The sequence below is a fragment of the Urocampus carinirostris genome, chromosome 3, assembly GCF_059441175.1.
Source record: "Urocampus carinirostris isolate Australia breed hairy pipefish chromosome 3, RoL_Ucar_1.0, whole genome shotgun sequence".
NCBI classification, from domain to species: domain Eukaryota; kingdom Metazoa; phylum Chordata; class Actinopteri; order Syngnathiformes; family Syngnathidae; genus Urocampus; species Urocampus carinirostris.
Window position 1 is genome coordinate 33,868,431 of NC_142351.1, and position 21,916 is coordinate 33,890,346.

Consider the following 21,916-nt stretch of genomic DNA (forward strand, 5'->3'; position numbering starts at 1 on the left):
AAGCAGAGAAGATGCTGAGTAGATCACATTTTTCCTCCAGTCCAATTCAGGTTTTTCTCATCCAAAGAGACGAACTTGAACACTTCATGTCTGTCTTGTTTGTTCACTTCAGCATCAGCAGAGGCTTCATCCGCTGCCCCACATTGGGGGATGCGCAAGTGCGGTACAGAATATTGCGTGATGGCCACCTGCAGTGAGCGGACCTTCTCAAGGTGGATCTCCGCTCCGAACTGGTCACGGGTCGTACGGATCTTGCTCTGTCGCTGCAGCCGTAGTTGTTCCTTAGCTTAACTGACTTAAGTGCCTGTTTGTCACATTTCAAGCTGTCACACCGCTTTGCATACTCTGAAGATTTCAACAGGAGATGTGCTGCCACTAAAATATCTGTTTGGAGCAAAGAAAAGGTTTAGGTCAAATCTCAGACATCCTAACTGAGGCTATTACTATTTTGTTTTCATCCCTTTTTGCAAGGAAAAGGACATTTGCTGTTGTCTGAAGGTTTTATTGTGATTTTGTTCTTTCAAAGAGACGAGTTTTGTTTATGTATTCCTCTTTTGTATGTCATTAGTATCCATTGACAGTGATTTTGTGTTTGCTCAGCAAGAGTTTCCACAAATTACTCTTTTTTTATCTTATCTCAGCAAGGCCCAAACATGGTACCCAGAAAAATATAAGCTCACATAATTTAATGTACAGTACTGTCATTTACAAAGTACTATTATGGATGCACTCAAGGAATGTATTAGTACATTTAAGAACTTGTTTTTATAAGATTAGAGTTTAGATATGATCTTTTTAGAAAGTGTGTATTATATTTTTCAAATAAAATATTAGTATTACCAAGGGTCTAATATTTTGCTATGTAATGTGATAACAAAATTAATATATAAAACTGATGTTGAAAAAAAACAATGAGAAGTTATCATTTCATTTGATTTAAGTATAATATTATAATATTATCAGGTTTGATTAACTTGAATGAAAAATAATAATTATACAAGATTGAAACTGTAATATAACATAATGAAATAATAATCAAAATTAATTGAATTATAAGAAAAAATAATGCAATCGAAAAATGTCCAATAAAAGTAAATGTTCTAACAATATCCATCCATCCATCCATTATCTGCACCGCTTATCTTCAGTAGGGTCGCGGGGGTGCTGGAGCCCATCCCAGCTATCTTCGAGCAGGGGACACCCTGAACTGGTTGCCAGCCAGTCGAATGGCACACAGAGACAGACAACTCACTTGCTCATTAGGGATAATTTGGACCAATTAACCTGACATGCATTCTTTGGAATGTGGGAGGAAACCGGAGTGCCCGGAGAAAACCCACGCAAGCGCGGGGAGAACATGCAAACTCCACACAGGAGGTTCGATCTCATGACCTCAGAACTGTGCTGCACACGCGCTAACCACTGTTCTAACAATATAGAAATATCAATTTAACAAGAATAACATTTGCAATACTGCTTGGGGGAGAAAAACGATATAGGAAATGTCTTAATAGGACAAGAGACATTTGGTTAAGTAAAACCATCCAAGGGACGTTGGTTAGAATGAAATTATTACGAATTTATTAAAAAAGATGTAGTTTTATCAGAAAAGATAAATATAGGTCCATATATTATGTAATTTTATATAATCACATCAAGAGAAGGAAGCTGAAGAAACATTTTTTTTACCAAAATATTTTATCAAATAATCTTCTGAAGAATGCAATTATTTTTTTAAGCACCTCTGCAATTCATTTCAGTTAGAGATGGTCGAAGCGCAAAGTGTGACCAAGGTGCCACCACTTTCTTAGGGACATCCAGCAGCAGCCATTGACTATGTTGACGTGCAGGCAATGTTTGTTTTCAGATATGAGTATAAGTTTCTTGACTAATCAAAACAGGAACAGGATTGTGGCCAGTGAAGAAGAAAACGACTGATTAGGATTTTACCTTTTGTCTCTCAGAATTCTTACTTTAAAATTCTAAGATTGAAGTCAGAATTTTGAGATAAAAGTAGGAGTCTTTCTAATCGTTTTTCTTTACTTCAATGGCCTTAATTCTCTTTTATTGACTTATCCGATTACATGACAGGAGTTATTCTGTTATTCCTTACCTTGGCGTTTGGAATTGATGTGGTTGAAATAGGCAAAAAAGGAACCACATCATGATGTAATTAGATGTTGTTTCTGAATTTGAACTTTTACATTAAATAAAATAAAATTGTACTCACTCTCAATTAAGTAATACGGTTGGTTCCTCCTCGCTTCAAAAGTATTTCTTTGTTGGTCCGTCTCGTGTGTTTACAAGTTGTGCTCGTACGTTGCTCGCAGTGACGTGCTATGATGTTTGTGTCTGGTGAGGCATAGTCAGATTTACAAATAAATCTCCATAATCAGCATTTGATTGGCAGACTAAGAAGGCAATATATAGACTGTAGCATAGAAAAATACGTTTTGTTGTCTAACCTCAACTTAAAATGAGTCTGATGCTTTATTTGTATAAAAGCATCAATAGAATACTGTAGTCATCCTCTAAGATGAAAAAAGGTCCATGCAACAAGTAAAAAAATGACTGAATGACTTGACTTGCTGTTAGCTTGCTAATAGTGTCATAAATTCTATTGTTTGGGGCTGAGGTATCCGCCAAATGAGAATAGTCTCATTATCGCCCTCTGCCATGAGACCAGAGAATTGCATGCCTCACTTTGATCTGCAGACGCTTAACACAGTAATGTAATGCTAATTGTCTTGATAATATTCATTTAGCGATTCTGTAAAGTAATATCCACAAATTATTACGTTTATTGAAAAAGAAAATTTACAGCTAACAGATATAACCATTTGATATATTTATAATTGTATATTTCCATGATGACAGCCTCCCTTGCCTCCACCTGACTGTGAGTCACTGCTCGCTTGCAAGAACCACGGACTTACACAATACACGTATAAATACAACCGTGGCATTTTCGACAGAGTGACATTAAGTTAAGAAACAGAGTTAGTGTGTTTAATCTTTTCTATTCGACAAGTCGTGAGAAATACCTGACAAAGAATGTGATATGCCCAAAAGCAATAAAAAGACTAAATGAAAGGAGTAACTGCATCCTCTTAACTTTTTTATTAGATGTCCAAATAAGAGCATATTCAGATTTCAGCCAATATTGGCAAATATATCAATATTAAATGAATATTGCCTGCAAGTAGACGTATAGTCACCGATAACAGTTTCGGCATAACTGAGTTATTTGCAATACAGTGGTACCTTTTTATACGAGCACCTCTAAACACGAAAACAATTTTAACAAAAATTTTGCACGCTATACGTAGGAAAATGCAGTTTATGAGCAATCCCAGAGGCTACCACTAGAGACCGCCTCAGACTGCTCACCTCATCCGCTCATCTAATTTGTGCATTTAAACTACTACTGGCAAAAAAATAAAAAATGTGCTGTAAACATATTTTGTGTGTACAGGTATGTACGTTTAACGTTGCAGTAACTTAACTAATTTTAAAAGTACAGTAAGTCAACTCAAGTCATGTTAATTTGTATCGCCCTTAATCACAAAGAGTCTCAAAGGGCTGCACAGACCACAGATTATTGCAAACCTCCACTAATTTCTCCCCTTATTATTGATTACAAATATTCTTTAAAAACCTTACAAACACAACGCGGCACCTATTTTCTCCCAGCAAAAAAAAAACTGCAACAATATTACTCACGCATCTTCATCTTCTACCTGTAACATAGAAGATCCAGATTATAGCCTAAATAGGCGAGACAAAATCAGTCTTTTTAACCCTTGGATGCATGACCTACAATTTATACAATCTTGCGTGAAACATGGTGGGGGAGGGGGGTAAAAATACTCATGGCATCATGTCATAAACATGTTTAATTACAATGAATCCCTAAATAAATGACAAAATTACCATATTTTCTATTTTTAAATCCTTTGAAGAACAAAAACCCACCAGTCATTTTTGACCCCACTTATGCATCAACGGGTAACAGTATAATAATTGTGGAAATGTGAAATTGTGGAAAAAAGTATTAAATACTGGAAAAACATGTAAATGGACAGGTATGCGATCTCAGTAATTCTTCCTTGCAACCTCCCTTCCCCTTCTTCTGCCGAAGCTTCCACACTTATGTTACGGCGCTCATAAAAGACTTGCCTTTTATCTTGTTAATATCATCCTATTTATCCTCCATCCATCCATCCTTTATCTGGACATCTTATCCTCAGTAGGGTCGCAGGGGTGCTGGAGCCCTTCCGATTATCTCCGGGCAGTGGGCAGGGGACACCCTGAACCAGTTGCCAGCCACAGAGACAAGTCAAGTCATTTTTATTTGTATAGCCCTTAATCACAAAGAGTCTCAAAGGGCTTCACAGGTTATTACACATGAGCAGACAGACAATTCACCCGCTCATTCCCACCTAGGGAAAATTCGGACCAGCCAATTAACCTGACATGCTTGATTTTTTTGAATGTGGGAGGAAACCGGAGTCCCCAGAGGAAACCCACGCAAGCACGGAGAGAACATGCAAACTCTACACAGGAAGGTTCGATCTCACGACCTCAGAACTGTGCCGCACACGCGCTAACCACTGCGCCGCCGTGATGCCCCTATTTATCCTATTACTGTTTATTTTTTTCATATTTCTTTACTATTTGAACGCGTTTTGAGGGATCAGGAAGATATGTTTTATAGCTTTTTAAAGTTCATGTGTATACATTTGGGAGGATTCATTTTTATTGACTTCATATAAGGAAAATTCACTCGTTACACAAGTAAATCGAGCTGGGAGCACAATGCTGGTACAAATTAAGCTCGTAAGAAGAGGTACCACTGTACTTGTAAGAAGGGATGAGCGTATTCCTGAGAAGCCGGCATTCCACTGACTTGGTTTGACTTTATGCGATTACGCCGCACCAGATGGCCATCTGCCTGAGATTGAAGAATAGATTTGTCTCCAAAAAGCAATTTAGACGACGGCCATAATCCCGGCTTGATGATAGCCCGGCTCGCAAAGTCCGCGTCACTGATGCGATAAGGAGCCCTGCGAGCTATTCTTAGGTCTCGCCTAAAAAATCCTCACCAGAGGCGAGCGTGTTAGTGAAACATGACCCGGCTCAACGTCACAAAATTTCATTTGCAATTTTGCGTGTGTGTGTGTATACGTGTGTATTCAATATGTTTGTAAGCTATATTTTAAGATTAACTCACAGACAGGTGTGAAAGTCTTTGTTTCCTATTATTTCCTGACTCAATTGTAAAATGCTTTGTTTTGTTCCAATATATCTGATTTTTTTTTTTCTTTCACTCTGCCTCTTTTTACGATTCGTCGCAACATCGATACTTGAAAGGATGGAACTGCTGAATTCACGAATTAGTGTTTTATTTTATTTTCGATGTTATTTTTCAAATGTTCATGTTTTTAAGTCGATTGTGTTTGTTTTAAGAATGTATACATAATGTTTGGGTTTCTCTGACTTGGTTTTTAGTTGGCACACAAGGAGATCATTTTCTGCTTGTGACTGTATACTTACTTGAAGATTTTTCTTTTTGGTCCTCTTGATTGTTTGAAGTGCGTTCTATGTTTTGTACTTGCACTGTCTTTTGCTCAGATGCCTTCTCGCTCTTTGGGCAAACTGTACATCGATCTGGGTTTGTTACAATAAATATATTGTATACAGTAAATGATCTTGACTATTATGTTTGAGCATCATATCCAAGGGGGCATTTGCGGACTTGTTTCAGTCCAAATGGTTTCGTTAGGACAATCTGGCGGCGGGAGGGGTGATAAAGGCCTCTAATGGGAGCTTTCCAAATAATCTGCAGTTATGATTTAGACCAGAGGTGTCAGTCTATTACTGGAGTACGTGTTAGTTGTTCAATGACCATGGGGCATTTATTTGCTCTAAACAGGTATTGCCAGTGTCGGAGTGGACCCCTTTTTCAGCCGGGGAGCCTACATACTCATCAATAGAGGAGAAATTTGATTGAATAAAAGAGCAGCGAGCCCTTATGATGCCGTTTTATTGGGAAGAAATTCAGGTATATGTTGATAAGTTAGCAGAAAACACGTTACAGTTTTAATTCAAAGGAAAATTATCTAAAGAGCCTGATAAGGATAAAACGAGATTTACCTTTGTACAGTATCAGTACTTTGAACAATAAACCCTTATTACTCCTAAAACGAGCTGGTTACGCCCATGACTGGGAGTAGGATGTATTAGATAGATAGATAGATACTTTATTTATCCCCGTAGGGAAATTCACACTTCCAGCAGTCTACCCCGTTGTTTATTAACAGATGAACATGATGCCCTAGGGGTGCTTGTAGCGGAGCGGATGACGTCACGCCAGTCCAAAAGTTCGGCATTCCTGCGGCAGATGGAAAACTTTTCTTTGTGAAAATCCAGGGATACACCACCTCGTGTTAGCAAGTCCGCCTCCTCTCCGATTCCCCCCGGCTTTCGTGTCTCTGTTTAGCGGCGTTGAAGCCGGATTGTTCCGGGTAGCTCCGGGTGGCTACACGTTAGCGTCCGGAATGCTAAACGTGAGCCACGTTTCCGCAAAACAGCAACTGCGCTCCCTGTGCACTTCGATGTTTTCCACCAGCACTCGATGATCTTATTTGGTCGTGAGTTCGCATTCACCATGATTACGGATGCTACCGAAGACTTATAATGCCGCTAGCCGCTTCGCTAGCTCCGGCTTTTCTTCCACGATAGGCCCCTTCATCACGCCGGCACGAGAATTTTTCAGGGCAAGGAGTTGAAATTCCTTGAATACACGCATTTCTTGTGCGTTAAAACCCATGTCCATTGGAAAGAAGTAATCCATAGTGTAGTTGTCAAAACGGGAAGAAAAAAAACACAGAAGATAGGAGCAGACAATAAAACAATAGGGCAGCTGCTGGAAAAGGCAGCCGCTCGTGGCAGCGATTCCCATATGATGATGTGAATAATTGTTTATCAGGTGTTCATTAAACTAAAAGTGTGGGGGGAAAAAGAAAGGTAGGTTAATAAATTCCTTGCTAGGAGAGTCATACATATTCATTCGCATCTTTGTCAAATTTTCCTTGACGCGATACCCTATTTCTTCACCTGAAGCGATTTCTGACTCGGCTATTTTGTCATCTCATCTGCAGTTAGCATTTAACCATGTTTATATTTCTCTAATGGAACATCCAGGAAGCAATCTTTTATTACCATCCCCTCGTGAGGCCTATAAAAAGATCTTATCTGCTGGCTGTCATCATGACGAGGTCTACAGAAACCCCATCTTGTTAAATGCAGGAATTGATGTCAAGTACTTCCTGAAAAGAACTTGTGTTGTGTTGAAGCATAAGAGTCCAATGTTCAAGGTTTTGGCAGTGTATTGGACTAAATGAATGTTTTACGGGACGAACGTTTCCATCTACGTAAGGAGCTAGATATCACCAGCATACTCACTGCTTCTACTTGACTATTGAAGTTGGATCTCAGATTTGCCTTTTCACAACGGAATCCTATGACCAAAGGGGACAATTGAAGATCACCAAACTTGATCTCTCCAAAATCTGTCATATAAGTCATGTTAGTGCACGTGAAAATCAGACAAATCTATACAGATTTCCTGATACAAGTATGTACCGCTACATATAGAGGGAAAACAAATCATCTCCTTACACATTTTCTAAAGAATAAGCAACAACATTTTGCTGTTAATGATGGTATGACAACCAAAAACTATATAATTTATCAATTTATTTATGATATGAAAAAATAAAATAAAAATTGTCAAAAATATCCCAATTTCATTGTACACAAATGCCGAAGCTAGTGCAACAGACCCGCGTTTTTAACGGAGTGTACGCAGAAAGAATTCATTCAAAAGCGTTGGTTATTCGAGTTGCTAGAATTAAAAAAAAAATCATAAAAATGCTACCTTGGGTTTGGTAAAATATGTGGAATTATTATTCATTTTTTAATTCACAAAATTTGTCGCATTAACAAGGACAGAAAAGTACAGTAAATAATACACAGTATTATTTCATGCTACCACTAGGTGGTGTCAAGTAAAAAAAATGATCTGGGAAGCAGACTGTTACCTGGTGAAAATCAAACATTAACCCTGTAACACCCAGCGTTGCAAAATTATACTTTAATTTTTCTTCAAAGAGTGGTAGAAATGTTATTTGTTGTTGACTTTCTTCACATTAACATAGCCATTGGGTGCTATTGCTGAGACTCACGGTTATTCTAAGTGGGAAGAACCGTCACAATCTGCAAAACACGTCGTTACCTTCCTAACAAAGTATAGTAAGTATAATAATGTTTTAAAACCTTACAAAAGATGATTTCTTTTTGCAAACATTTCATTTTCATCCTCAAAGGCCTCATCGAAGCCAGGGATCGCCAACATATAATATATATACAGTATATATATATATATATATATATATATATGTATATACCGTAAATTCCGGACTATAAGCCGCTACTTTTTCCCCAAACTTTCAACCCTGCGGCTTATTCAGTGATGTGGCCAATTTATGTAATCTTTCTAACGGCCGCCAGCGGCGCTCGAGTACAAAAGGTAAGATTTAGACCGGTGGAATATATGTGCCGAGGAAGACTGCAACTTCTTGGCTTGTGCATAAATTAAATTAGCGTAAACATACCCTCATCATGCAAAATGCAAAAAGAAAGGCACATGACGCAGCTTTCAAGCTAAAAGCAATTGAGCAGTCCGGACGGTTTACCGTGATTTTTACAAGTACGGTATGCTTTTTTTACCAGACCCGTTTACTGTGTTGCGAGCGTGTTGCTAGCGTGTTTTGGAATAAGGGAGCGTGGGACGACGTCTATATGACAAAGTTTCTTTCCGACACTGAGGAAGACGACTTTGATGGCTTCAGTTCTAAGGAGGAAGATGAGGACGGTTTACCGTGATTTTTACAAGTACGGTATGTTTTTTTTACCAGACCCGTTTACTGTGTTGCGAGCGTGTTGCTACCATTAACTGCCCTGTCACAGGCACCGTTTGGGATGAAAGTTATATTATTATTATTAAAGCTATAAAAACTCTCTCGGTATACCGTCTTTCTTTGTATATATGTGTAACCCATATGTAATATGTATTTGCAACTGTATATTTTTGTAATGTATTTATTTGTATTTATTTTAGACACTTATTCTGATATGTTTTGCACGGGCGAATGAAAAAGGAGGGGTGGTACAAACGCGGGGTGACGGGAAGTGGGGACCGGTAAAGATGAGGAACAGGCAGACCTGTTTGTGGACGCGGCGGACAATAGTGGATATATATTTTTCCCACCCTTACCTTTGGAAATATACACTTTTTTCCTTGGATTACTTTCAACGGGACCTGCATCAAACCTTAAGTACCGGTATCATTTTCCGTTCATTTTGCCGGCTGTGATTTTTGGACTGTGTACTTTAATGAAGGACATTTAGTTTCAATCGCGGGACTTAAAGTCGGGTTTGGGTTAATTTTGTGTTTGTGTTACATTTTTTAATGTGGGCGCATGCGGCTTATATACAGGTGCGGCTTGTGTAAGTACAAAATTGCTTTTCCTCTTAAAATGTATTATAATCAGGTGCGCTCTATAGTCCGGAATTTACGGTACACATATACATGCAAAACCGCTCAGTGTTTATGTGGAGTTCAGCAACCGAGCAGGCCTGCTCATGGGGTCAAAACCGGGCGTGGCGACGGTGCCGATGACGGCGGTGCGGTTGGGACGCTCCATTTGCATGCAGCGCATGTTCCCGGTGCTAAAAATACACTGCAAAGGCCACAAAACCACCACCACTAGCAGCACCATCAGCACCACAAAGAGCATCATCCTTTTCCAGTCCGCAAGCCGGACCAGCAGGCCTGAACTCTGAGGCGGGGCGTGGACGGGGACCGCGCCCCTTTTATCTGCGCCGATGTCGATGCAGATGCAAAGAGCCGAGGGGCTGTCGGAAGCCGGACGGTTGCTTTTGTAACAAAGCTTCTCCCCGTCCAGCCACACGGGCTGCACCTGCTGTTGGTGGCCTGGCAGCCTTTGCAGCACGTCCAGGTTGCTGGGCAGGGCCGGGGGGCCGCCGTCCGGTAAGGAGGTGCTGTGGCGGCAGAAGGGACAGAGGAGGTGGGCGCGGCTCTCGGGCACGCCCTCGTACTCGTTGGGCGAGATGACCATGAGACGGGAGAGGCACTCCAGGCAGAAAGTGTGGCCGCAGTCCAGCATCTTGGGCGTCTTGAAGATGTTGTCGTGGGTGTTGTAACAGATGGAGCATTCCACCTGGGCTGACGTTTTTCGATGCTCACTGGCAGCTTCCAGGTGGTCTGCCTGCGTGTGCCAAACCTTACCCAACAGCTCCATCCTTGTCAGTGCAGGACAAACTGCGGGGGTGTTTCCTCTTTTGCACTACCTCCACAACCTCCCTGCTGCTTTTCAATCACCCTGAAAAAGAAGGTAACGCTTGTTAAATTGACATTACACATTTGCCATTTGAAAACCCCTTTTCCTACTGCAATTGTTACCATCGTATCACTTAGGTACACTCTGAACCAAGGCTGTAGTTTTGTTATAGACAGAGGGAACGTGTCCCAATAATATCCAGCTATCATTGAGAAAAAAAAATTGGACGATTTTCCCACCAAAAGTAGGATCTTATGCCTGAGATCGAGCCCGACCCGACCAAAATTTGGCCCGGGTCGGGCCTCTAATGTCAGTCATTACATTCAGGTCAGGCCGGGCTTACTCTCTCCCTGAGCCATTTTACTTATTTTCCACTGATCATTGTTCTTCTTTGTCTCTTTACCGCTCCCTTTCTTAAAGTGCCGCACTAGATTCTTAACGACGTATTGCAGCTGTCATTAATGGCCCGATTTTCAACCCGTCAAAATGACAATTTTAAAATGTTCCCGTCAACTTTTGGATGATGGAAAGTTGTTGACTAGTGTGACCTCTGTAGAGAGAAATATCAAAGATGTAAATCTATTACAGTCCTGTTTAACTTAGATTTTGTTGCAAAAGACAAGCTTTCATTTGTCATCATAAATCATATAAAATACTAAATTTCGAGTTTGCTTCGAGTTCTGTAAATCAAGGTAATTGGTCGGGCTCAGGCTGGGTCGGGCTTTGACACCGCAGGCCTGTGTCCGACTGGATTTTTTACTCCCGATCCTACCTCTGCAGGCAAACCCTTTCCACACTGCTGTTCTAAACATCATAATGTCTAGGTGCCCTCTGAGCTTCAAATGTAATAACATTGCGCTGCAAGTAAGAGTGGGCAGATCGATCCAAATATCAATATTATCGATATTGTGTCATGATCACTGATTCGGGGCACCTGCGGCTGCCCCGTTGGCGCCAACAGCCGCGAGACCTGATTGGCTGTTGGACTCTTTTTAAACTCCCGTCTTCAGAAAGGTCTGTCACAAGCCAGGAACGGAGACAGGACCCAATAGCGTTCGTTTTTATTAAGAATAACAGCAGTGCTTGCATCCACGATCCGATGATCGTCTGTCACGGGTAGCAGATGGCAGGAATGCGGAAGTGGCAATTCCGTGAAGGCGAGGGTAGTCTTTGACAGCAAGAAAACAGGTCGATGGCCAGGACGTAGGAGCAAAACAAAAATGGTTCCAGAAACGAGATCGGCAACAGGTATCAGGCAGGAAACAGGGCAAAACAGGTCGATGGCCGGGACGAAGGAGCAAAAGCAGAAACAGGTCCAGAAAAAGGTCGGCAACAGGTATCAGGCAGGAAAACAGGGCAGGATAATGTCAGAGAGTACAAAGGCTTGCTTAGCTGAGACCATAGGTTCGCAGACGGTCTGACGGCTTCCTTTCGGAAGACGGGAGTTTAAAAAGAGTCCAACAGCCAATTACGTCCCACGGCTGTTGGCGCCAACAGGGCAGCCGCAGGTGCCCCGAATCAGTAATCATGACACACTAAACATGTAGTTGAATTGAATCATTGCCATTGTCCTTCGATTGATACAGTCTTCCCTATTTTAAGTACCACAATAATAACATTGTTAGTGGATTATAAGATTTGATATTTGCATTATAACTTTCAAATTGGATCCAATTGTGTTTACACTACTCAGTTTGTATTCGTCCTTGTGCTCAGCACTCGTTTTTCGGTGCGATACGATACAGTGACATCTAGTGGTTAAATATTACAGTGTTCCCTTAAGAACAATTTTTCCGTTTTATATTTTTTTAACTTTTTTTATCTATAATAAAAGAAAAAAAACGCGCAACATGATCTGATTTAGGAACATTTTTGTGTTATAGAGAATAACTTTCTTACCTTATTTTTTTATAAGGATTGTTTATTACAAGTAAGTAATTATATTTTTCATGTTTGGTCATTTAAATGTTATATTTATTCTTCATATTTTATCATGAAATGTATACTCAAGCAGTTTAGTAATAATCATTATTTCAAGTTATGTTTTCTTTAATCCACTCCCATCTGCTGTTTATTTCTATTTTCTATATTCTTATTTTACAGTATATTTTTTATAGAATCATTTTAATGCATTTAATGAGAAATATTTCATTGTTATCAATAATTATTATTGAAATGATTAAAATTAACTGAAATAAAATGTCAGATAAGTTGTACAAGATTTATCATATATATATATATATATATATATTCCCCCTCGGATGGGTCTGGCCTTGATGCGGCGAGGGGGCTTGCGTGTTCCAGTGACCCTGGAGAGCGATACCGTCGGGAGCTTGCTCCTGGTAGGGTCACCCATGGCGGGCCGGTCTCCGGGGTAGGTTCCAGACAAACAAAGACCCCAGCGTGTCGGTACGCTGTGAGGTGGCAGCCCCACCAACCGACTATCCTGCGGAGGGCTAACAACTCACCCAGGAGAAACACACTTTGTTACGAAACTGACCAGAGAAAGAAGCCGGACTGACCAACACGGTAACGGACCCCAGCCTGCCCCCGACCAACGAGTACGGATCGATCTTCGTCATAAGACCCGTGTCGCCACCTGGAATGTCCAGACACTCCTTCGCCCCGGAGCTGCCACCCTGCTGTCCCGAGAGCTCTGTCGCTATAACATCACCATGGCAGGGCTCTGTGAAGTACGATGGCAAGGCAATGGTGAAACAACAGCTGGCAACCATTGCTACATCTGGAGTGGCCCCGAGAGTCGGACCGGCCTTTACGGTGTGGCTCTTGCCATTCCAAAAGCCCTCCGGAGGTCCCTCATCAGCTGGACACCAATAAGTGACAGACTACTGTCTGCTCGATTCCTCCACCATCACGGCAAGATGACAGTGATCGTCGCCTACGCCCCCACCGATGTCGCTGATGAGGATGCGAAGGACGCGTTCTTTGACCAACTCCACCAGGCTGTCAACCAAGCCCCACCACACGACGTCACCATCATCCTCACTGATGCCAACGCCACTCTATCCAGCATTGATCGGTCCCCCGGCTCACCTGTCGGCACCACCTTCGTTGACAGCACAACAAACGACAATGGCAACCGCCTCCTCCTCCTCTGCCACCAAAACAACCTTTGTGTTGCTGACACCTGGTTTCCCCGGAAATGCATCCATCACTGGACGTGGTACAGCCCAGATGGCAGAACCAGGAAGGGATTGGACCACATCCTGATATCACGACGCTGGAAGTCGTTTGTAACCAACTGCCGGGTGTTCAGAGGAGCACAGCTTGGCAACACAGACCATCGTCTGCTGGTGGCCCAGCTCAAGCTAAAGCTCCGAGCCAACCAGCACAAGACTCTGCCTCGCCCCGACTCCTCCCGACTCAGCGACCCCAACATCGCCAGAGACTTCAGTTGCTCCATCCGCCGCTCTCTTGATACCCTGGCTCCTGACAAGCTGACAGACTGGGCGGCCTTCAAGGAAAGTGTCCTCCAGTCTGCTCACAATGTCCTCGGACGCCCGCGATCCTCCCCGAGAAAGCCCTGGATATCAGAGAGGACACTAAACATCATAGACCAGCGGCGTGAGGCCCGACTCCGAGGCGACCTCACAGAGTATCGGAGACTGAATCGCCTGCGCAATGTGGCCATTGCTGAAGATAGGGAGAGGTTTTGGCAGGCAGAAGCCCAACAGCTTGAGTCCGCGGCCAACAACAACAACATGAGCCGCGTATTCAGTCTACTACGCCAAGCCCGTAGCGGCCCACACATAAAGACAGCCCTGGTAAAGGACTCAGACGGCAACCTCATCATGACAGAAGCCAACTGCCTCGAGCGCTGGAAGGAGCACTTTAGCCTCCTCTTGCAGCACAGCACCATCCCGGCTGATCCCACCCTCCTACGGGCTGCGAGCACAGCACCTCCTAACGACACCTGCTGCACAGACCCCGTAACACCCAAGGAAGTGAGAGCTGCTCTGAAGAAGCTGAACACCAAGAAAGCCCCCGGCATCTGTGCCATTACCGGCGAGATGCTCAAGGCCGGCGGTGATGGCATGGTGGAGTGGCTAACCCGCCTATTCAACCAGGTGTGGGAATCGGAGCAGCTGCCCACCGACTGGACCAGAGGAGTCATCTTGCCCTTCTGGAAATGCAAGGGCGACAGGCTTGTCTGTGGAAACCACAGAGGCATAACCTTACTCTCCATCCCGGGCAAGGTCTTTACCAGGATCTTGCTCAGCCGTGCCCTTCCAGCAATCAGAAGCTGCCGCCGTCCCCAGCAGGCTGGCTTTATGCCCAACCGCTCCACAACGGACCACATCTCTGCCGTCCGTTTGCTGATAGAAAAGACCCGTGAATTCCGTAAAGATCGCCATCTATATATCGGATTCATTGATCTGAAGGCCGCCTTTGACACCGTCTGCCACTCTTCACTGTGGAACATCCTCCAAGCTCTCAGAGCACCACCCAAGATCATAGCCCTGTTCAAGCTGCTCTACAGCAACACAGAGAGCTGTGTCCGTATCAACGGCATTGACTCCGACTGGTTTGCTATCTCCAGCGGCGTTCGCCAAGGCTGTGTGGCTGCTCCCGACCTTTTTAATTGCATCATCGACCATCTGATGTTCAGGGTTAGTGAGCGCATCCCCGGAGTGTCTTTCGGCAACTACCACCTGACTGACCTGGAGTATGCTGACGACACCATCATTCTCAGCACTTCCTACAGCCAGCTGAGAGACGCTCTGGGCATTTACAGCGAAGAGGCAGCGCGGCTTGGCCTGCAAGTGAGTTGGACGAAAACCAAGTTCATGTATGTCGGTGATGGACCAGATCCACCTCCCATCCAAATTGGTAGCGACATCGTAGAGCCTGTCAAGAGCTTTGTATATCTGGGGTCCATGGTGACAGACAATGGGGACCTAAAACCAGAGATTCTCCGCAGAAGAGCCCTGGCAGCATCTGCTCTGCAGTCTCTCTGGAAACCACTCTGGCGGCACCAGACCATCGCACGCAAGACGAAGCTCCGCATTTACAACCTCGCCGTACTCCCTATCCTGCTTTATGGCTCAGAAACATGGCCCCTGAACGACACCCTGGCCACAAGAATCGATGGTTTTGATAGCAGGGCTCTCAGAACCATCGAGAACATCAGGTGGCCCCAGCGAGTCTCCAATAAAGAGCTCAGAGCCCGCACGTGCCAGCCCCAAGCATCTTCCTTGGTCGCACAACGCCGCACCCGCTGGTTTGGCCATGTCCTTCGTCTACCACCAGACCATCCGACACGAGCCATTCTCCAGTTTGACCCAAAGGCCGCAGGCTGGAGACGACCACGAGGGAAACCCCGCACTCGATGGCTCGACGTCGTTGCGGGCGACCTCCAACAACACGGAGTTGCCGTAGAGGATGCAGAACAGCTGGCACAAGACCGCCAGCATTGGAAAAACCTGGTTCATCTGGTCGGCTCAACGCACAGGGACGGGACCCCCCGACCTTCGCTGGAGCAATAAGTAAGTAAGTATATATATATATATATATATATATATATATATATATATAATTTTGTAATCTCTTTAAAGTGTTTTTCTTAAACTGACAGATATTTCTGCACATTTAAATGTTTTCCTTATTTATTATTTTTTAGGAATGATTTTAATAAAAACATCAAAATAAAACTGAGGGAAATGACTTGCCAATAGAGTTTGTTAAGTTTTTTGTTTTTACAGGAAAATATTGTTTTACTTATATTGAGAAATTTAGGAATGCTGTGGAATGCTCTGTCTCCTGAAATTCGATCTGCAACCTTAGTAGGACTGTTTAAATCTAGGCTTAAAACACATTTCTATTCCATAGCTGATGAATGACCTGAATTTCTTGTTGACAATATCAGTGTGTTGTTTGTTATTGCAACATCCGTTGCAGCCTGGTCATCCTGGAAGGGGGGAATTACCTCATGAGGGGGTTCCTTCTCAAGGTCGCTTCATTTTCCTAATGTTGAGGTTTTGAGTTTTTCCTTGCTCTCGTGTATGTTTTAAATCAGCGTATGGTGTAATAACAGTCTGTATTTTGCAATAGTCTGTGGTCTGTGCAGCCCTCTGATACTCCTTGGGCTATACAAATAAACATGACTTGACTTCATGATAGGTGCACTTAGCAGGTGATCATTTTTGTAGCCTCAACCAAGTCTGAACTTTTTCTGGCTTGCAATCGCTACAATATGACCTTGCAAATTCCTCCTCAACAATTCCTTTTGTTTCAATGTCTCCTTTTTTATGGCATGTGGATACAAAATCTCACCTCTTTTATCATCTCGGGTGAGCCCCTCGCAGCCTGAGAAAATTCAGATTCACTCATGGCTTCACACAATAAGCACAAAATGCAAATTGTTTTGGGCAAAGAATAACTAATGGAAGTGTGTCAAACAAATATTTAACCAAGGTTGTAGCACGAGTGGTTGAGGAGGACTGAACCACTTGAGCCTTACAACAACAAGGGACTATAACTAACCTGACTATAAGAACTTTAAGGAAGAAATTTAGAAACAAAAATCGTTAAGCAAATAGATGAATGCACAAATTCTCCTTTTTGACTGTAACAGGCTCAGCGACAACTTCTCTCCCAGGGCCATTATCACCAGCCTAAACCAGTGCACAAAACTGTGAAAACATATGTGGTGACCATTTTTGTTTTTGTTGCTTGTTGCTGCTAAATGTTACTGCACCAATTTTTATTGCACTATTGTTACGATGCGCTATTCTTTTTTTATTCACAAACGTTGCACTATTATTATTACTTAGGCAAGTCTTTAAGCACAATGTTGTAAATATTTTTTTTAATCCTGATAGTCTTTTACTTTTATTTTCTCTTTAATGTCTTCATTGGAGTGCCATGTTTAATCTTGTTGCATACAATGTTCCACAACATTGATAGAGGTAAGAGCTTGGTTCCGGGTTTAAAATGTCAATCATTAAGTCGGGCCGGCCGGGCTTCTCTCTCTCTCTCTCTCTCGCCGTTTTTTTGTTTGTTTGTTTTTTCTCTTCACGGAGGATCTGCACAGCTTGCACTTACTTTTACTCAAGTCATTATTTATATAAAGAAGATGCTTCCATAGTTACCACTAGCAGGACAAAAAATCCTCATCTGACTCAGATACTGCACCTTCATCATCTAATTGTCCTGATTTTTTTGGCGTAAAACATCATTCCGCTCTTCAGAGATGAGCCGGACCTCGGCTTTGATAGGTAGCGGCGTTTAACAATACTGATACTAGTTCCTAAATCAATGGCGAAAGGTTTTACATAGTACAATTTGCATTGCATCATTTATGAATTTCCTATTTTTGTTGAAAAACAAACTTTGGATTAATGACGCTGTGTCCTTTGCTTTTGTTCCATAATGAAGGCTCTAAGTGGCTTTGTCTGGTAAAGGACATTACGTTTCTGGACCTCAAAATGTCTCTATTATCCTTTTACACAAAACAGTAATATACTGCATAAAACACAAAAATTGAAACAAGAGCCTTACAGCAGCCTTACATTATATCGACTCTCTTTTGAGGTGGTTGGCCACTTTTTTCTCCTTAATAATTATTAGCTATGCAATAATAAAACATAAATTGTGTAAAAGTAAAGGCTCACTTTTGGAGAGGATAAAACTCCCAAAATCTGCAATTTGTGGTGGGTTGTATTATGAGGCTTTCCAGTCTTTTTGTTATAAAGAAGATAAAGCTCCATGGTGCGAACATCAGCCATGTTTGTAGTTTTTTTATGTCACCACTGAAATCAACAAACCATCATTTTTGCCCCAGAAATTGGACATCTAAACTCGTCAACAATAAAGATCAAAGCCATTTTTTTGTTTGTTTTTGTTTCTGTGCCCGACTTGTGCCGCTATCGGTGTGTGTGTGTGAATGAGTAAGTGTGAAGCACATTGTAAAGCGCTTTGGGAGGTTTTGAGAGACTTGAAAAGCGCTATATAAATGCAGACCATTTATATTTCTCCAAGGCAGAGTTGTAAAGTTCTACTACTACTAATGTCAAAGAGAACAATGTCAAACTAATTTGTAAAATAAATGCATTAACTTTTTAGTGTGTGTGGAATAGTGGACCCCTTAACCACCAGGGTCTTAGAGGCAGCATTTCCTGTGGTGTGTCTCGGGCAAACACAGCCCGGTGACGCCCATTCCGCTACAGGCCAACAAAAGTTTCCACCAGGTCTCGAACCAGGAACCTTTAGCGTGTTAGGCGACTGTTCTAACCACTGCATTACTCCCTTTTCCCTGGAGCCTTACCACCCCTTTTTGAACATTGCACGCAGCATTATCTTCAGCTTGGCTATTTTAAACAATATGCAAAATTACTTGAATCCTTTTCAAAATCAAAATGATTCAAATAGTGCAGCGGCTTTCACAAACTGTCCCAACGCCGAGTGCTAAGTAAATAACAACGCCGGCTCGTGTCGTCCCCAAGTGAAGTGAAGGCAGTTGTGATAGCAACACAGTCTGACCTTTGATGCCATTCTCTTTAGCAAAGGACGTCATACACTTCCTGACCACAACAAAAGGTAACCAGGGACCTATACCATACTGTTGGCTTCTTTGAGAACAGTAATATTAAACAAATCAATAAGGTACACTGGAAAAGACAGACTTTGTTTTCATCTGGGCCAAAGTGTCGACCTGTATACAGCACAGTCAAATATTAACTCCCAAGACACTGCGGCAGCAACGTTTAATCCTTTTGAGTGATAATGATTTGTCTTATCACTTGCACGTGGCGTTGTAGATTTCTCCCTGTGCCACTGACCCAAAGACACGCACTTCAAATCTGTTCTTTTTTTTCCTTCACGTTGTCTGAACCTGTTTAACTGTCACAACATCAGCTTGTTTAAGTTGACGGTAGGTACTCCACCAGCCAGTTGTCAGGGCCGTTGGAACCTGATCCCTCCCAATTGTTTTAACAGCCTTAATTGGGGGAGCTCGCAGGGACGGCTGGAGTAAAATGGAAGCGGAGTTTGCACAGTGTGCAAAAAGTAAACACAAACCAGTTAGTGGAGTAGAACATGTCGGCTGAGTGTGCAGAAAAACTTTCGAGTGGTCACCTCATGACAAACGGTGGCAAGAGCGGTTTGAACACGGTTGGAACAGTTAAGAAGATGATTTAAGAAGCCTCAAAAGTCATCTGAATGAATTTTTAATATGTATACGGTAATTGTAAACACTTTTTAATAGTATAGCCATTTTAATTTCTACGTATTAACTTCAAGAGCGAATGAAGTCTACACATCCCTGTTTACTTTTTTTTGCTAGTTTTCAACAACGCAGTACATCTGATCTCCTGTAAGGTAAATGAACACAGAAATGTGGGTGTATGAGCTCATTTTTATACATTTAGAGTCAATGACTTTAGCACTTCAATAGTCGCCAAAATGTTGTATTGATGTTGGTCTATTTTATGTCATAAAATAGCGCTGCGTCTAGTTTTCATATGTATTATGTTGAACTTTCAATCTATTATAATGTTTAACTGACTATTGTGCATTTCTTATACAATCCATATAGTATTTGTACAATTCTCCAATGCAGTTCCCCCGTAACGAGAGATTCACTGAAAATATTTGTCATTGTAACGTTAGCATTCATAATTTTTGGATTATTTTTTTAATTGTTTTTAAATGCAATTTCCCATATTTAATTTACAAAAATATACCATGTAAAATAATTTGGATTACCGTAAATTATTTTATTTCAGTCTGGATTTCTACAGACATTTCAATTTTTCTATTTGCAGTTTCTTATTTTGTTAAATAAAAGTGGAAAATAACAAAATTATATGCCAGTGGCCTTTTCAGATATTTTTCATTTTAAATATATATATTTTTCATTTTAGTATAAAAAACTTGTTGTAAAATAAGAGTATGTTATTTAAAGTTGAAGTCACAATTTCCTGCTTTGCTGTAGTTTGGGCCTTCTGCGTTGGCTTTGCAAAAAAATAAGACTAAATAAAAAGGTTGCATTTATAAAATGTCTCCTAACTGTGCCACTTTACAGGCTATTCTTAATTAGGATTCAGAAACAGGAAAACATTGTTGTCCTTTTTTTGACACCATCTGTGAAAACTGAGAACTCAAATAAGTGAAGAAGAATATCTTACCTAAAAGAAAATTGTCCTCGCGTCCTCTCAAAGAAAGTGAAGAAACAAATTTGTGCCAACCAGCTTAGTCTTTGGCTCACGGCCTCTTCTGTTTGTGTCTGCTGCACAGGTCCACCTTGTGTGTGTCTGTGTGGGTGTGACAGAGTGTGTTTGTGCTCGCCTGCTTTAGTGTTGTCCTCCCTCCGGCATGTGCTTGTTCATCTGTATCACCTTGAGTGTCCCCCCCTCTTAGCGCTTTATGCAAATGTTTCCCAAGTGTGTCCCGTCCTTGAGCTGCCGACTCGCAGCAACACAGGAAGGCATTGAGGAAACAAAGTTTAAAGTTTGACCAAATAAAGTCTACCCCACCTTGAATGGAGAACACAAAGGAGTAGAGGTCCGATCAAAATAGCAAACTTGTTTGTTTCCATTAAGAATAAAGTGCTCAACCCTCTTATTTTACACCCATCCATCCATTATCTGCACCGCTTATCCTCAGTAGGGTCGCGGGGGTGCTGGAGCCCATCCCAGCCATCTTCAGGCAGTGGGCAGGGGCCACCCTGACCTGGTTGCCAGCCAGTCGCAGGGCACACGGGGACAGATAATTCGCTCGCTCATTCACACCTAGGGACAATTTAGACCAGTCAATTAACCTGACATGCATGTTTTGGGAATGTGGGAGGAAACTGGAGGAAACCCACACAAGCACGGGGAGAACCTCCAAACTCCAAACAGGAGGTTCGATTCTTATTTTACAATTGTTTTAAATAAATTTAAATAACCGTAACTGATATAAAAAAAGTTCAGTTCTCCAAGACTCCCACAGGGTGGCAGCAACTTCCCACAATCGTATATCACAGCCATCCACGTGTGGCAACGGAGTAATCATAGGCAAGAAATGACACAGACGGTGCCTAATAAGTATTGCATGTAAAGCACTCTTTTGTTATCTGTAACCAATAAAAAAAAAAATATATATATATATATATATATATATATATATATATAAAGATCTTTGAATCAATCCTTTGAACATTACTTTATTAGTTTTGATTGATTGTCAAAGGAGCAATGAATTAGAGTACTGATGGGTCATGTGTGACGTGGGTGTCTGTCTCCAGGAATTGCTTCAATGTCTACCATACATGTCCATATAACGCCTGTTAATAGTGAAAAATAGTTGACAATATATGGACATTTTGAGAGAGCAAGACTCAAAAGCTATTTTGTATATATTTACAGCAGTTCATATTTCGTGTTTATGTTGTCTTACAATGTGTTCATGTTCAGTTCCTGTCTCTACTTCATCGTATTCCTAAAAAACATCCAAGTCCGCTTTTTGATTCGTTCTTCATTTTAAAA

General features: G+C 41.9%; 2 protein-coding genes across 3 annotated transcripts in view; one reads left to right on the forward strand and one right to left on the reverse strand.

The window, feature by feature from the left end:
• ptpn11b (protein tyrosine phosphatase non-receptor type 11b) overlaps window positions 1-864 on the forward strand; it is a 29,100-nt gene extending 28,236 nt beyond the window's left edge. For both annotated transcript variants that reach the window (XM_088331556.1, XM_088331555.1), the window contains exon 16: window positions 113-864. The gene's annotated coding sequence lies outside the window, so the exon portion shown is untranslated. The remainder of the gene's footprint in view (window positions 1-112) is intronic.
• A 5,166-nt stretch (window positions 865-6,030) lies between these two features.
• Window positions 6,031-20,790, reverse strand: rnf223 (ring finger protein 223). The gene is made up of 2 exons (XM_088331557.1): window positions 20,576-20,790; window positions 6,031-10,469 (listed from the first exon to the last, which is right to left on the reverse strand). The coding sequence occupies exon 2, from the start codon at window positions 10,386-10,388 to the stop codon at window positions 9,675-9,677; it is 714 nt and encodes a 237-aa protein (XP_088187683.1). The 5' UTR covers window positions 10,389-10,469; window positions 20,576-20,790; the 3' UTR covers window positions 6,031-9,674.
• Between the last annotated feature and the right edge of the window lie 1,126 nt (window positions 20,791-21,916).

Bases quoted from the DNA above. Each gene is read 5' to 3' on its own strand.
- rnf223 (XM_088331557.1), bottom strand. From the start codon at position 10,388: ATGGAGCTGTTGGGTAAGGTTTGGCACACGCAGGCAGACCACCTGGAA.